The 14245-nt window shown below is 56.7% G+C and overlaps 1 protein-coding gene across 3 annotated transcripts; it reads right to left on the reverse strand.

The window, feature by feature from the left end:
- Window positions 1–420: 420 nt before the first annotated feature.
- Window positions 421–13573, reverse strand: PGF (placental growth factor). 3 transcript variants are annotated; one of them, XM_005211921.4, is made up of 7 exons: window positions 13149–13572; window positions 11880–11922; window positions 7362–7558; window positions 6133–6209; window positions 4170–4199; window positions 4002–4064; window positions 421–1164 (listed from the first exon to the last, which is right to left on the reverse strand). In XM_005211921.4, the coding sequence occupies exons 1-7, from the start codon at window positions 13221–13223 to the stop codon at window positions 1137–1139; spliced, it is 513 nt and encodes a 170-aa protein (XP_005211978.1). In that variant the 5' UTR covers window positions 13224–13572; the 3' UTR covers window positions 421–1136.
- Window positions 13574–14245: the final 672 nt, after the last annotated feature.

Consider the following 14245-nt stretch of genomic DNA (forward strand, 5'->3'; position numbering starts at 1 on the left):
GTCCCTGCATTCAGCAGCCGGAGCGGGCTGGAGGTGGCGTGGTTTAGGTCTCTGGAGCCAGAAGCCGTGGCACCTGAGAGCCAGGCATTGGGCTGGGGGTAGGGTGACCCTGGGGAAGGTGGCAGGTACCAGGGGAAGAGGATTGTGCTCTTGAATTTGAGGGTGTTCAGGGGTGGCTGAAGCCTGGGTCCCCAAGTTTAGGGCCAAGCCTCCATTCTGGGAACCCCTCATTATGGGAAGAGTGGGCCTCAGGGTTTTGCCTAAAGCATCTGGAGAAGACTCCCCAGGGACTGCAGGCTGGACCCCCACGCACCCCCCACCCCCAGGCAGCCTTGGAGCCCACGGTCCTCTTTCCTCCATCCCCCTTCCACTTCCTGCTGTCGCCCACTGCTCTGGCAGGAACGCTCCCCTGGAAAGCAGTTGCAGACTAGAATACTTTATTCAAGAGAATCTGGCTTGGCAGTCAGACAGCCACGCGAGGGCAGCTCACTCCATGTCCAGCTTGGGGCCCACTTTTTGCCTTTGTCCTTGAGAGGGGCAGGATGATGATGCCTTGGCCACAAAGAACAATGTCCCAGCACAAGCAGCAGTTAAGAGGTGAGGCGAGACTGAGGGGACGAGGAGTGGCAGAGGCCCCCCAGGCAAGCACTGTTCTCCAGAGCTGAACGTCCAACCTCCGGGGTGCAGAGTGGCTGCCCGCCCACCCTCTCAGCAGGGCCAGGGTGGCCAGAGCAGGGGCCTCCACACCCCCCACTTCCACCAGGAGCTGCCCCAGCAAGGCTTGCTGGTCTGCGCAGAGCCCAAGGTTCCGGGAGGGCAGGTGGTGGGTCTCCAGTCCTTCCTTCTCCAGCCTCCTGGAGACCCCCGGGGCCTCTGGGGCCAGGCCTGCCCATCACAAAGCCGTAAGTCTTGCTCCTTCTCAAGCTGAAGCCACATGGGTCTGTCTTCTTTCTCTCACGTTCTGTTTAAGGCACTGAATTCCTGAGGGTCCTGTCCCATGGAGGGAGTGAGTCATTCAGCAGGGATACAATTGGCTAATAAATAGAGGGCAGGTGCCAGCAGGGAGGTAACTGAGAACGTGACGGTAATAAATACACGAGCTGGGTGTGGGGGGTCTCTCTCTTCCGAGGGACTGGTTACCTCTGGGAAATAGTATCACCACACCTGCCAGAGACCAAACACAGAAAGAAGGTATCAGTCCAGGGTGGAGGGTGGGAGGACTTCCTGGAGGGGAAGCTTGGACAGGGAGCACGAAGAGCCTGCAATGCTCCTGGATCTCTGCTTGCACGAGGCTGAGAAGCAGCTAGGAACTGGTCTTCACCAAGCACTTACCCAGGTGCTCAGGCCTGCGCCAAGCACTCTGTCATTTACCCTTAACGATATTCCACAAGGAAGGGCGCAATTACTATCATCCTTTGGCAGATGAGGCAATGGAGGCTCAGAGAGGTTAAGAAACTTGCCCAAGGTCACACAGCAAGTTAGTGACAAAGCCGGCTTTAAACACAGTCTGGATCCATGCACCAATGCCTTTGGTTACTTGGGGCAGCAATCTTCAAATAAGGATACCGGAACCCCTGGATGCACATGAAGATTGTCCAAGTCCTATGTGAGTATTGGTGATTTTAAAGGAATCTGCTCCCAGCCTCTACCTGCACTCTGCCTGAAAACTGTCTGCGACAGAGATCTGCTTCCCATCATCTTGTTGCCAAAGGCCCTTCTCCCTCAGAAAGGAAGGAAGTTCCTGTTACAGTACTTTGCCCCAAGGTAAAAAGGATTCAGGGGGACACTGAATACAAGAACAGTTTGATAGATATTGGTGTAGGTGGTTGAGAAAAGAAATATGGTGAGCTATTGGGTAACCAAGTCTTTCGCAAGTCAGGTGGTTTCCACGTGTGCTTTCAACAAAATTGAAGAGATTAGCTAAATCGTCAGGTAATGTCAAGAGAAGTAAATTCTTACAGCAGATCACTTTCAGGTTTTTGGCAAATATTGATAACTTGGAAGGAGTTCAAGTGATCGAGTAACACCCAGCCCCATTTACTTATTTATGTGAACAGTTTTTCAGTCTTTTCATCTGCAAAAAATGAACAGGAATGGAATTACTGCTGAATCCAGTCTCAGTCTGGCAGGAGATAATGTTCATTGCCGGGTTCATCAACTAATTGAAAAGAAGTAGCTACATCCATCTCATTGAGATGCAACCCCAGTAAGATTGATTGTCCTTTTGTGCTTAGCATCTAGTAAAATATAATGTATTTGTGCTGTTTTAACCTATGGGTACTACTAACAATTACTGTGATAATTCATTCCAAAAAAAATTTAATTTCGAGTTTTCTGCTCACAGGAAAATTTAAAATAATTCAAACTCATATACCATTGTTGTGGCAGATAAGTAAGACAAGGTGGTACATAAAAGATGTTTGACTATTTAAAAAATATTACATTAGGCTGAAATTCTTGGGAAAAGTAAAATGGAAAGACATGTTCGAGGCAAAAAGAAGCAATGGAAATATGCAGCTATTAAAGGAGAGTGTTCATATACTTTTTGATGTTGTTAAACAATTTTTAAAAAGTGGATGATGGTATTAAATTTGGATGGCTTATTCCACAGGATACATCTGGAGAGTGATATAATGGCTTTATATTAAAATATTAATATATTACATCCTTTGCAACTATCTACAATGTTGATGAAAAAGGTTAATGTCGACTTAAAAATGAACAAGGGGGCACTTGGGCTTTGGAAGTTCTTTCAAGAGATTCCCGAATGAAACATTTGAGGGCTGCTACCCCAGCAGCTAGGACAGGACGCTTTCCATCTGGGGCTGCCTGGCTGGGGAGCCCTGTGGGGACTGCCAGCCCCTCCCCTAGTCACTGCTTGGAACCAGGGGAGAAATAAGGGCTACATGCCTGCAGGGACCAACCTCCCCAGAATCCCTAGCTTCACGGAACGGGGTGGACGTGTCTGCTCCTGCAGGGACAGGCTCACAGGGTAGAACTTGGCCAGCTCCAGCCCCATGACATGAGAAGATCTGTGGAAAAGACAGGACTGTGGAGACAGTCCTGTCGCTGGGAGGAGACTGGCCTTGAAGGAGAACCGCGGTGTGACTGAGTTACTGCGCGTGTGAGCTACTTTATTTTTCCTGTTTACTCTCACAGATTCGGGGTTGCCCTTTGCTAATTCTGCTCTTCCAACACTCAGGCCTGGACCCCAGCCACCTTCTCCAGAGGTGAAGCCAAATGGACAGGTAACATGGACAAAGAAAGAAAAGCAAGTAGACCCCAAGGCTCCCGGGGAGTGAAAGAAATACTTGCCTGAGAGCCAGTGAGGGGCTCTACCTTCCCTATGGCCTCCAGGAGGTAGTCCTGGCTAAATTTTTGGACTTTAAAAAAAAAAATTCTTACTTAAAAAAAAATTGTTTTGGCCACACCCTGTAGCATGTGGGACCTTAGTTTCCTGACCAGGGATCAAACTGGCTACCCGTGCGTTGGAAGGTGGAGTCTTAACCACTGGGCCGCTGGCCTGTGTGTGTGCTAAGTCGCTTCAGTTGGGTCTAACTCTTTACCACCCTATGGACTGTAGCCCACCAGCCTCAGTCCCTAAATTTTTGGACTTTCTAACACTAGAGTGTAAGCCCTGTAAGGGCAGAAATATTATTGGTCTGCCCACGAAAGTGCCTGGCACACAGTAAGTGCTTGGTAAATGTTTGTAGATCGACCGAATGCTTGGTTGACCCCGCTGACCCTCATTCTACACACAGAAAAACTAGGCTCAGAGAGGTGATGGGACTTGCTCAAGGCCACACAGAAACTCAGAACGAAGCCGGGAGGGCTTCCTGGTTCTTATCTAGGCTCACTGGAGGCTTCCTAGGGCCTGGAATCTCTAGGTTCTGGCCCGCACCGCTGGCTTTGTCCCTCCCCAACCACTGATCGTGCTGGCAGGGTGGGGCTCCCCTCTGGCCCAGCCTCCTTGCCATCCCTGGGCACCCCCGTGCACTCACAGGTGACAGTCTTTGTGTTTCTGCTCCTCTCTCTTCCTCGGGCCCCTGACCCTGGATCTCCTCCTGCAATAAGCCAAAAGCGTCAAGACAGAGCGGCTGGGGGCCCCCATGCTAGGTCAGGCGTTGGCAGGCCTGAGAACAGCCCGGTACCCCTGCCAGGCTGCTTACCTTGTTTGCTTCATCTTCTCCCATAGAGGTCTGGAAAAACAGAGAGAGGAACGGAGGAGAATTAGGACAGCCGTGGATCGGGGCTCCCTGGCCAGACTTCCCTGCCATCACTGGGGCTGGCCCTGTAGTTGGTGCTGAAGCCACTAGGGGGTAGCATGGAGCTAGTGAGGGAGAGATGCCCAGAGGCCTGGGGGCTTCCACTCCCACTCTAGGCCCTGGCGACCCCACTAAGAGAGGTGCGAATGCCCTCTTGGGGGTCCTCTCCACACCCATCTGCTCTCCTCTGCTTCTTGGAATCAAATCTGGGGGCCAAGTCTGCTCTCTGCAGCCTTTCTCTGTTCACTTCCTTCCCTTACACCTGCCAGGGTGCCCTTTCCTTCCAGGGTGCCCTCTGGGAGTCTCCTCGCTGACAGTGAATGAGGGGCAAGGCCACCTGTCAAGGCACAACTGCCACCACCCTACCCTGGGGACGTGTGACGTTGCAGCAATCTTAAGGACTCAGGGAGTGGGATGACAGGAGGTGATCGAAAGCCCCACAGTCACCAGACTTGTCCTGGCTCTGTCTCCCAGGGCCGTGGCTGTTGGCCCAGAAGAGAGAAGAAAGGTGGCCCTGTTGCTCAGCCCGCTGGACGGCGACAGTCTTCCCTGGGAACCAGGGTGGGGGCGTGGGACAGCGTGGTGACAGTCAGCTTTGGGCCAGGGAAGGCTGCCCTAGGCTGGCCGTCTCCCTTGGGAGCCAGGGCAGGGTACCAGCACCTCCTGGGACTGTCTGGTCCTGTCTCTGCCACCTGGGACCAGTCAGAGACACTCTTGGGCCCTTAATCTTCTCATCTGTCTGCCCCAACATACAGGTTATGAGGGCAAAGGTGATGGGGAAGGGGAAAGGTTGCTGTCTAGCACTGCCAAGGAGGATTTGCTACTGAACTGTTGTTACATGGCCAAGTCCTGGCAAGGGAGGATGGGAGGAAGCGGATTGAGGCAGGGCTTCGAGCGGTGGTATAGGTCCAAGAGCAGTGGCCAGAGCCCAGACACCAGGCAGGGCCAAGCCCGGGGCAGTCCTGGAGCTTCTGTAGAGCGTGGTAATGGCCATGAGAGGTAGCATAAGAAAGGGCAGGTTTAGGGGTCAACAGGCTGGGGTCAACCCACTAGCTGTGGCAAATCACGTAACCTTAGCAAGCCTCGGTTTCCTCATCTGTAAAATGGGTGGTTAGGAGACCAAGGACCTGGTCTGTCTTGCTCACCACTATATCCCAAGCATCTGAGACCATACCTAGCCTACACTAAGTGCTCAGTAGATGTTTGCTGATTAAATCAGAAAATACACTCAGGTCGGGTGCCTATGCTGGGCAAGGCACAGAGTAGATGCACCATAAATGGTGGTTCTCCCCCTCTTCCTGCCCCAAGATATGGCTCAGGACCTCTGGTCCCATGCCTCCATCCCATGGCCCAGAGGTATCAGGAGTGCCCCTGAACCAGTCGCCGGTGCCAGGCCTGCTGCTCCCGGTAACTAATGCTAAGAGCACCCTGGGCACCAGCAGCAAGATGTGTTGGGGAGAAGCTCTGCCAGGTGGAGACTCGACTTTAAAGAAAGCCTGTGCCTCCTTCCCTCTGCCCCTTCCCTCCTACCAGGGTTTGTCTGTCTTTGAGCTCCTCAATCCCGTTTCCCGCTCCCGTGGGTCCAAGTGCCTCTTCCAGCGCCCTGGCATCCCCATCCCAGCTCAAGGAGGGAGACGGCGTGCCCAAGCCTGGCCAGTTTGGGAGGGACCCTGGCTCCCTCTGTCCCTGTGGCTTCTCAGTAGCTATGCTCCAGCTCCTGGGACCAGCTCCCTGGGCTGCCACTGGTCCCCGATTTCCCTGGCCTCCATCAGCTAGGGAGGAGGCACAGACTGCAGCACGGATGGGCAACCCCTGGCTGATGCCGCCAGGTGTGTGGGGGCTGTCCCGGCCGCACCCGAGGACCCACTTGCACTCGCAGCGGACGTGCTGAGAGAAGCTCATCTCCACAAAGAAGGGCTGGTCCAGAGAGCGGTACTTCATGAGCTGTGAGGAGACAAAGGTTGGGTGACTGGACTGCGGGGGTGGCCTGCGGGTTTCCAATACTCCGTTCAGCCATCCCTTAGGGGAGGACCAGACTCCCTATTTCCCACCAGCCTTTGTACTACATGGGTTTCCCTGGTGGCTCAGAATGTAAAGAATCTGCCTGCAATGCAGGAGACCTGGGTTCAATCCCTGGGTAGGGATGATCCCCTGGAGAAGGGATAAGCTACCCACTCCAGTGTTCTTGGGCTTCCCTGGTGGCTCTGATGGTAAAGAATCAGCCTGCAATGTGGGAGACCTGGGTTCAATTCCTGGGTAGGGAAGATCCCTTGGAGGAGGGCTTGGCAACCCACTCCAGTATTCATGCCTGGAGAATCCCATGGACAGAAGATCCCGTGATACAGTCCATGGGATCACAAAGAGTCGGACATAACTGAGCGACTAACGCTTACTTACTTACTTCTGTACTACACACCCTCATTCTGCTTGGAGCCTGGGGCAAACAGCCCTCCTACCTGCCTGCGGACCTGAGGGAGGCTCCCATTCCCCCTCTTCCCAGGGCCATCAGCAAAGCACAGGATAGGAAGGTGGCCTGTGCTCTGAAGGCAGGAAGACCTATGTTTAAATCTTGGCTTTTCCACTTGCTAAGTAGGTGAAATATCATCTCTGAAGCTCAGCTTCCCTCTGTAAAATGGGAATATCACTTGGCTCCAAGGACTGAATGTTGAGGTAACATTTCTGAAGCACAGTGCTTGGAAATTTCTGAAGTTTCAAGTGCTCAGAAAAAAAGACCAACATTGTGAGTGTGAGTGTGGAAGCAAAGCTCAGGGCACCAAACACTCCTGGTATAAAAAGGGATGTCTTGAATAAGAACAGATTTCTTTCCCAACCTCAATCAGATATCTTGTGTCCTGGGATAGGGCTAAGCCAGAACCTGAGAAAGCTGCTAAGGGAGGAGGAGAGGGGGGCTCAAAGATGGGGTGGGGACTCAAGAAGGAGGAGTGCTATGGGTAAGAACACCTGGGTGTCAGTTTGGATCCTGTGGCCCTGGCCTACCCTCTCCTGGCTCTCTCTCTTGGGGACCAGGCTCTGTGGCCCTCTGAGCAGCTGTGGATGGCGGGGCAGGCTGGGGCCCGAGCCGGGGTGTCACCCTACCTGCATGGTGACGTTGGCTGTCTCCAGGGGCACGCAGTGCATGCTCTCATCGCTGCAGCAGCCAGTGCAGCGCATCAGGGAGACGCAGGATGGGCTGAATAGATGCTCCATCTCGCTGGGGTACTCAGACACAATGTCCACCAACCTCTCCACCGGCCGGCAGTAGCTGCGGCTCCACACTTGCTGGAAGGGCACCACTGCGAGGAGGCACAGACAGCTGGCTCAGGTCCCCGGGCACGGCAGGTCCTCCCACGTCCAGCCCACACCCGCTCCTCCAGGAAGCCCCCAGCCTACGTGAGCGCTCCCCCTGCTCTGAACTCCTGACGTCAATTCTCTGGGACGACAGTTGGGCCTCCCCTCTGCCCGCCCCGGCTCATCTGCTAGATGGAAATCCCAGGGGAACAGAACTTCTTAGGGGCTTGTGATCCTTGGCTCTGTTCTCAGCTCAGGTGCCGGCATCAGCCTCGGGGGCCTTGGAGCTCGGAGGAGCGTGTCCTGGTAGTCTCCCCAGGCCCTCTGGATCTTTCTCAGGGCCTGACCTGGTCCTCCCTTGGTCTTAGGGAATTGGCAGAATACAGTTAGCTCTGCAAGTTCCGCAAGACTGGCTTGCAGAGTCCCACAGGGAGGGTGAACCTTCCCCTTAGTCCTTATTTCCTCTAATGTCTGGGCCAGCTCCTCCGCCTGGTGGCCCAGACTGCAGCCAACGATGTGCCCCATCCCCGCTCTCCATTTTCGGTTGGACCACCCTTGCATGGGCCCAGGGCCGCATCACTCAGATACCCTCTATCGGTCCATGCTCCTTGCCCCCTTCTCATTTCTAACCAAATAAAGCCCACCACCCACTCCTCCAGCCCTGCCTCCCTGCCTCCTCTCTGAAGCCTTCTCCAACTTGTCTGATATGAACAGACGTTCCTCTTTTGAGCATAATTCAGCCCCAAGAGCTTGCTTTATCTCCGTCACTGGTGGCTTTTATCGTTTTTACAAGCGAGTTGAGGCTCCTTGTAGACAGGCACCCAAACACCCAGTAAACACAGGCTAGGTAATTACTGATTGAGTAGATGATAGTTCACTGAAAATTATCAGGGATATCCCTGGCCCCCACAATGTCCTGGTGATCGTGACTGGATCTTTGGGGGCCTGATCTGGAGTCTCTTAAAAGATGCTGCTCCTTTCGGGGAGGGCCTGGGGCCTGGACCCATACACAGATTCGCAGGAAGTGAACAGCCAGAGCTAGGAGACTGGCTCCTGGTCCCGGCCCTGCGCTGGCTGTGTGACCTTGGGGAGGTCACTGCACCTTTCTGGGGGTATCAGTTTCTCCAGCTGGGGAAAAAGAAGAAGGCTGGGAAGAGATGGTTGCTAAGGGCTCCCCCAGCTCTGACAGGCGCTCTGTGTTTCTGAGTGCACTGTGCACACGACCCAGCCCAACCTTGAGACTGCGGGCGGAGACACATCGCCAATCCTGGGTCACCCTGCCCTGCACTGGATGGTCGTCCTCCTCTGGTGGGGGAGGACAGGGGAGCTGGACCACCTGGGGTCCCTGCAGCCTCTGCCCTGGTGCAATGGCTGCTCCCAGCAGCCCCTCACTTCCTTCCACAGCCCTTCCTAGGAGGCAGAAGGGGCTGAAGTCCATTCTACTGAGCCTGCAAGGACATGAGTCTCAGGGTAATCTCGGAGGAAGAATAAACTTCAGCCCTAGCAGAGGCCCTCGGGAAAGGCTGCAAGCGGGTGGAAAATACCCAAGAGGCGGTGTGTCCACGTGGAGCTGGCTGGGGCAGCACAGAGCAATAAACCATGCTTATCTGGGCGTCTGCGGCTCCATTCTGCCCTGTCTATTGCAGGGGCACTAGGGTTGGGTCCGGGGATGGGAAGGGGACCAGAGGCCTCCCTGATCCTGCCTCTCCAGGCCTCTGGGCCACTCTCCCTGGACCCAAGCAGGAAACAAGGCCATGTACGCCAGGCAGCCCAAAGCCCCAGGAAACTGGCCTTTGTAGGGAGAGGTCAGAGGAGCAGCTCCCTAATGTACCTCCATGAGTGCGTGTTTAGTCTAAAACCTTCATGAGCACTACATAACTCTCAACGTTTAATCTCTGCCTTGGAAAACGTAAATAACAGGAGAAGAGTAGCCGGCTGCCAAAGTGCCATAGAAGGTTCAGGGTCCCGCCCTGGGACCAGCCATCAGGAAGAGCACAGAAGCAGAGGAGGGGCCCTGAAGCCCCCTACCATCCCACAAGCAGACTCCAGCCCAGCCGGGCTGTGGGGCCACTGCCAGGTTAAGCAGAGCCCGGCAGGGCTGAGAAGGCAGAAGAGACTTCCTGTTCCCCCCACGCCCAGGCTCCAGGGCCCTGAAGCCCGGCACGTCCTGGGCCACACGGCCCAGATGGCGTTGGGAGAGGGCAGGGAAGGTGGTGGTCTGGGCCTGGTTTACCTGGTGGTCATCAAGGAAGAGGGCCGCTCATCCCTGGGGCTGCTGTCTCGGGGTATGGGAGAAACAGAGGGTGCTGGGCGAGGGGCCGGCTGAGAGAGTGCGGTGACTGCTCCCAGATGTGGGCTGAGCCCCTCAGCAAAGAGCTCTGCTCACCTGCTCCTGAGAGCACTTCCTCTGGCCCCCGACCTGCTCAGAGGCCAGGGTCCGAGAGAGGAACGGTGCGGGGGCAGTTGCCTGTGGCTCAGGCAGGCGCCTGGCTGCCCCCAGGGCCATGAGTGGGCTCCCTTGCCAGCCCCTGGGCAAGCTTCCAGTCTGGCTCCAGCTGCCTAACACCCAGGACAGAGGAGATCCCTGGATGGGAAGTGTTTCATCCTGAGAGCAAGCGCCTGGGGAGGCCACTGGGTGGGGGAGGGGGGACAGGACTGGGCAGAGCCACGGGCCACCAGCCGAACCCAGCAGGTATCCCCTCCGCGGTCACCCGCAAAGCACACAGCCAGCCTGCCTCGAGAGACACCCTGTTCATGCCTGCTCAGCTGTGAGCCATGGGGAGGCTTGGTGTCATAAACTCCAGCTCTGCCACATGTCCTGAGGAATGTCTGAGCCTTTAGGCAACCCCAAGGGCCTCTCTGAGCCCCAGAGCCTTCATTTACAAAACGTAGAGAATATGAGGGCTTTCCTAGTTCATCACAGCTTGTGGTCAGCATGGAGTTACAGTAAGTGGCTGATACTATTCCCATGAATAGTAACAGTAAAAAAATCAACGTCTGTGGCTGCAGAATACAGAGCATTCTGTCTCTTGTCCGGTATTACTAGGGGATGTCGTTTTCAGGCTTTTGATAACTGGGGTCCAAGTTTCTTTCCCTGGTCACAATACAGGCTCCCTAATCAATGATGATGATGACAGGGGAGCTGCCCTAAGGGACTGACACTTCCAAGCCTCCTCATCCAGGTCCCTGGGATATATATATACTCTTGGGACACCTCTATGGCGTCAGAGAATCCTGCCACCTGGGAAAAAGAACCTTTAGATATCATTTGGTCTAACACTCCCATTTTACAGATGATGAAACTGAGGCTCAGATTTCTTTGTCCAAAATATACTAAAAGGATCAAAAGGGCCATGGGGTGGAGAGAGGTGATAGGTCCCTCTCCAAATCCCAGAAAGCCTAATATTGTGCCAGTCCCAGAGGGGACAGCAGGGCTAGGAAGAGGGTATCAATGAAATCAATGGCTGCTACTTCCCCCACCTTCTCAGTGCCCAAGGGGCCTGGGACTCAAGCTGGCAGAGCATGACCAAGTCCAGGAGAGGCTGGCTACCAGGTGGTAGAGGGAGGGTGTTCCCAGCACGTAGAGGCTACCACGCGTGTGCGTGCGCACGTCCCTACACGCTCCCTTTCTTCCGTGGGAAGTGGTGTGTGGCCTGCCTGCACGTCTCGGAGAGGCAGGGAGGGAGGAGCAAGGCGGGGGGCCTGGCATGGGCCTCCTGCCTTCTGCACGTATGTCTCTTTGGCAAATGTCTTGCCCTTTGAAGATTCTCCCTTGATGCAACCTAGGGTGGGGAGTGGAGGGGCCAGGGAGGGCACGACTCACTCTGTCTATATGTAATCAATGGAGAGGTCTCCTCAGATCCCTTAAGTTCCTCCAGCCTGGCTGCTGGGAAGTCCTCTTGCCCCTCCCTGGTCCTCTTGATTGCTGGCCCACTGCAGCCTGCTTCTGGACCCTCAGTCTGGCCCTTGGCACTCACCGCTGCACAGCCTTCCAAGACCCCATCTGCCCCCTTGTATCATGCTGGGAAAGGGCTCTGAGCCAACTGTTTGGACACTGGGTATATGTGCTCCTGCCCTGCTCTCTGTGTGCCCGGTGACCCTGGCCCAGGAAGAGACCTCTCTAGGCCTCTGGGTCACAATGCAAGGGGGATCTCTCAGGCCCTGCCAACTCTGTCAGCTAGGGCCTCAGCTAGCTTGCAGACTCTTCCAACTTAATATCGGCCTGCACCCACTGTTCATGCCAACCCTTTCCCATCCACTGCTGAGCCCTGGGATGTGAGGGCTTGGGGAGCCCTGCACCATGCCCTCCCCGCCCAGCCAGCTTACCTTCCACCTCCGATGAAATGTTCCCAGGAGACAAGGCCCACTGCTGTGGACAGAAAGGTGCAGAGGTGAGGGGGACGACCTTGGGCCTCTGTGCTCTGGGGTCCTGTGCGTTGGCAAGAGCACAGAGGCCCCCTCCACCCTCCTGCCCACCTGCTGCTCAGACACGCTGCCCCATCTCACGGCTCGCTCTTTCCAGTGCAACTGGCAACTCGAGGGAGCCTGGATGGGTCCTACTTTCTCTGGCCTCAGTTTCCTCATTTGGAAAGGGTGGGAGACTACAGAAGTTTTTGGAGACCGATTTGCCTGCTATGTCCCAAAGATCTGGTGAGACTATGGGGGTCTCCCATCTACCCAGCCCCCAGGCAGCCTGGCTAGGTCCTGTGCAGCTTGCCTTGGCTGGGTGCCAGAGCCCAGGGGGAGGCCATCAGCCGGTGGGAGCGGAGGCGCTGGAGCCGGTGGCGCCAGGAGCTGCTGCCGCTGGTAAAGTTACACCTCTAAGCAGCCCTGCAGCAGGCGGGCGGGCGGCGGGTGGTACGGCTCTCCTGCCCCCTCGTGGGACTTGCCCAGCCCACCCACTTCTGTGCTGGGGCCCGGGACTCCCAGGGCAATGGGATAGGGCCATGGGGGTACCGTGGTGGGAAGGGAGCTTCATTGGCTTTGTCAGGATTTCACTGCCCCAGCTGGCTTGCAGCCAGACTTACCCAGCTCCTGGGAAAAGGGCTCTGCTCACTTCCCCAGGCCCCGCACTCAGGACCTCCGGCTGCCCACCCGGGGAAAGAGGGCACAGTGGGACTCTTGTCTCATCACCCCCCGCCCCAGCCCACCCAGGAGCCCTGGGCTCAACCCAGAGCCTTGGAGGGGGCAGGGCCCAGCCTCCCCTACCAATGGCCTCTTGGGCTGGCTTCCCTTCCACCAGACCAGGTCAGAGGTCCTGGGGGCGCCTGCCTGGTCACAGGGCCTCGACCCTGACCAAAAGGCCAGGGACTGGCCTGGGATTAGCAGAGAGATGCTTTTAGCAAAGCCACTGGGGGCTCTAGGGGCCAGACAGGAAACCTCCCTCCCTTCTCTGTGGCTTCCCTGCCCCCGCCAAGACAGACCCTGGGGGCTGGAGTCTGGGACAGTCCAGCCCGAGGTCTCCTCCCAGAGGACCGGTCCAGCCTGGCTCCCGGGAAGCGTGTGGACATCCTTGGGGGTGCCACTGCCCGCTGTGGGTCTGGGATTTCAGAGCCCTGCCCCTCCCCATTCTCAGGCTGGGGGTGGGAGTCTTACCGTCGTGGGCACGGCAGGCAACACCAGCCCCGTCAGGAGCTGCAGGAAGCAAGTGAACAGTCTCACGGTAGGCATCTTCTCAGACGTACCAAGCCAGGGGACTCCAAGAGAAAACCACCATGCTCATCTCCAGGGGGAGCCCCTGGCGCAGGACCGGAGTTGGATGGGAGCTGGATGCCCCCCTCACTGCTGCCCCGAGGTCCCCGTGGGCGACCTGAGCATCCTCTGAAAGTCCTGGAGATTCTGGAGGCCCCCGCAGGTAAGGCTGATGCAGAGAGTCCGGCGGGGCCGGGCGGCGTGGGGCAGGCGGGTCCCTGGGAGGGCGGGTCAGGAGCCCCAGCGCGATCCCGGGTCCTCTCTCTCTCCCTCGTAGCCGGCCAGTGATGCCGCTTCTCGCTCAGACAGCAGCTCCCTTCTGGGACTTAAAGCTTGTTGGCGGCGGTGTTTCAGGGGCCGCGGACAGGGCGGGGCCGCACGGCCGCCCCGCCCACCGCCGACGAGGCTCCAGACCCGAGTCCCAGGGAGAGGCCGAGCCCAGCGGGGCCAGAGGGCGGCCAGGCGGCGTAGATCTGAGCCCCAGCTCCCTCGGCCGCAGTGCGTGGAAGGGGCGATCCCGATGCGGACTTGAAAGAAGGCCAGCCGGACCCGTGCCCGCATCCTGCCCGGCGACGCTTGGAGCCTGCTGCCGCCGCCAAGCACGAGGCACTATCGGACTCAGGCAGCACCCAGTGCGGGCCGCAGACAGGGGACCGGAGCTCGGCTCTGGCCACCTCGGGTGGGGGGCAACCAGGTCAGCCGGACGCCTGTGTCCAAAGCTCCTGATGTTAGCGGCCTCTGCAGAGATACCGCTTCAGAGCCCCCAGGAAGGCAGTGATTTGGTCTGGCACTTCATGGTGCCACCTTATACCATCGCCATAATCCTCCAGGGTGAAAGAATTATCAGCTCTATTCTATAGAGGAAGCCGTGTCCGACTCTTTGAGGCCCCATGGACTGCAGTCGGCCAGGCTCCGTGGACAGAGCAGAGTCTGACACGACTGAGAGACTAAGCACAGCACACAGACGAAGAAACCGAGGTTCCAAGAGTGCCCCTACCTGT

The sequence above is a fragment of the Bos taurus genome, chromosome 10 (assembly GCF_002263795.3).
Source record: "Bos taurus isolate L1 Dominette 01449 registration number 42190680 breed Hereford chromosome 10, ARS-UCD2.0, whole genome shotgun sequence".
NCBI lineage: Eukaryota > Metazoa > Chordata > Mammalia > Artiodactyla > Bovidae > Bos > Bos taurus.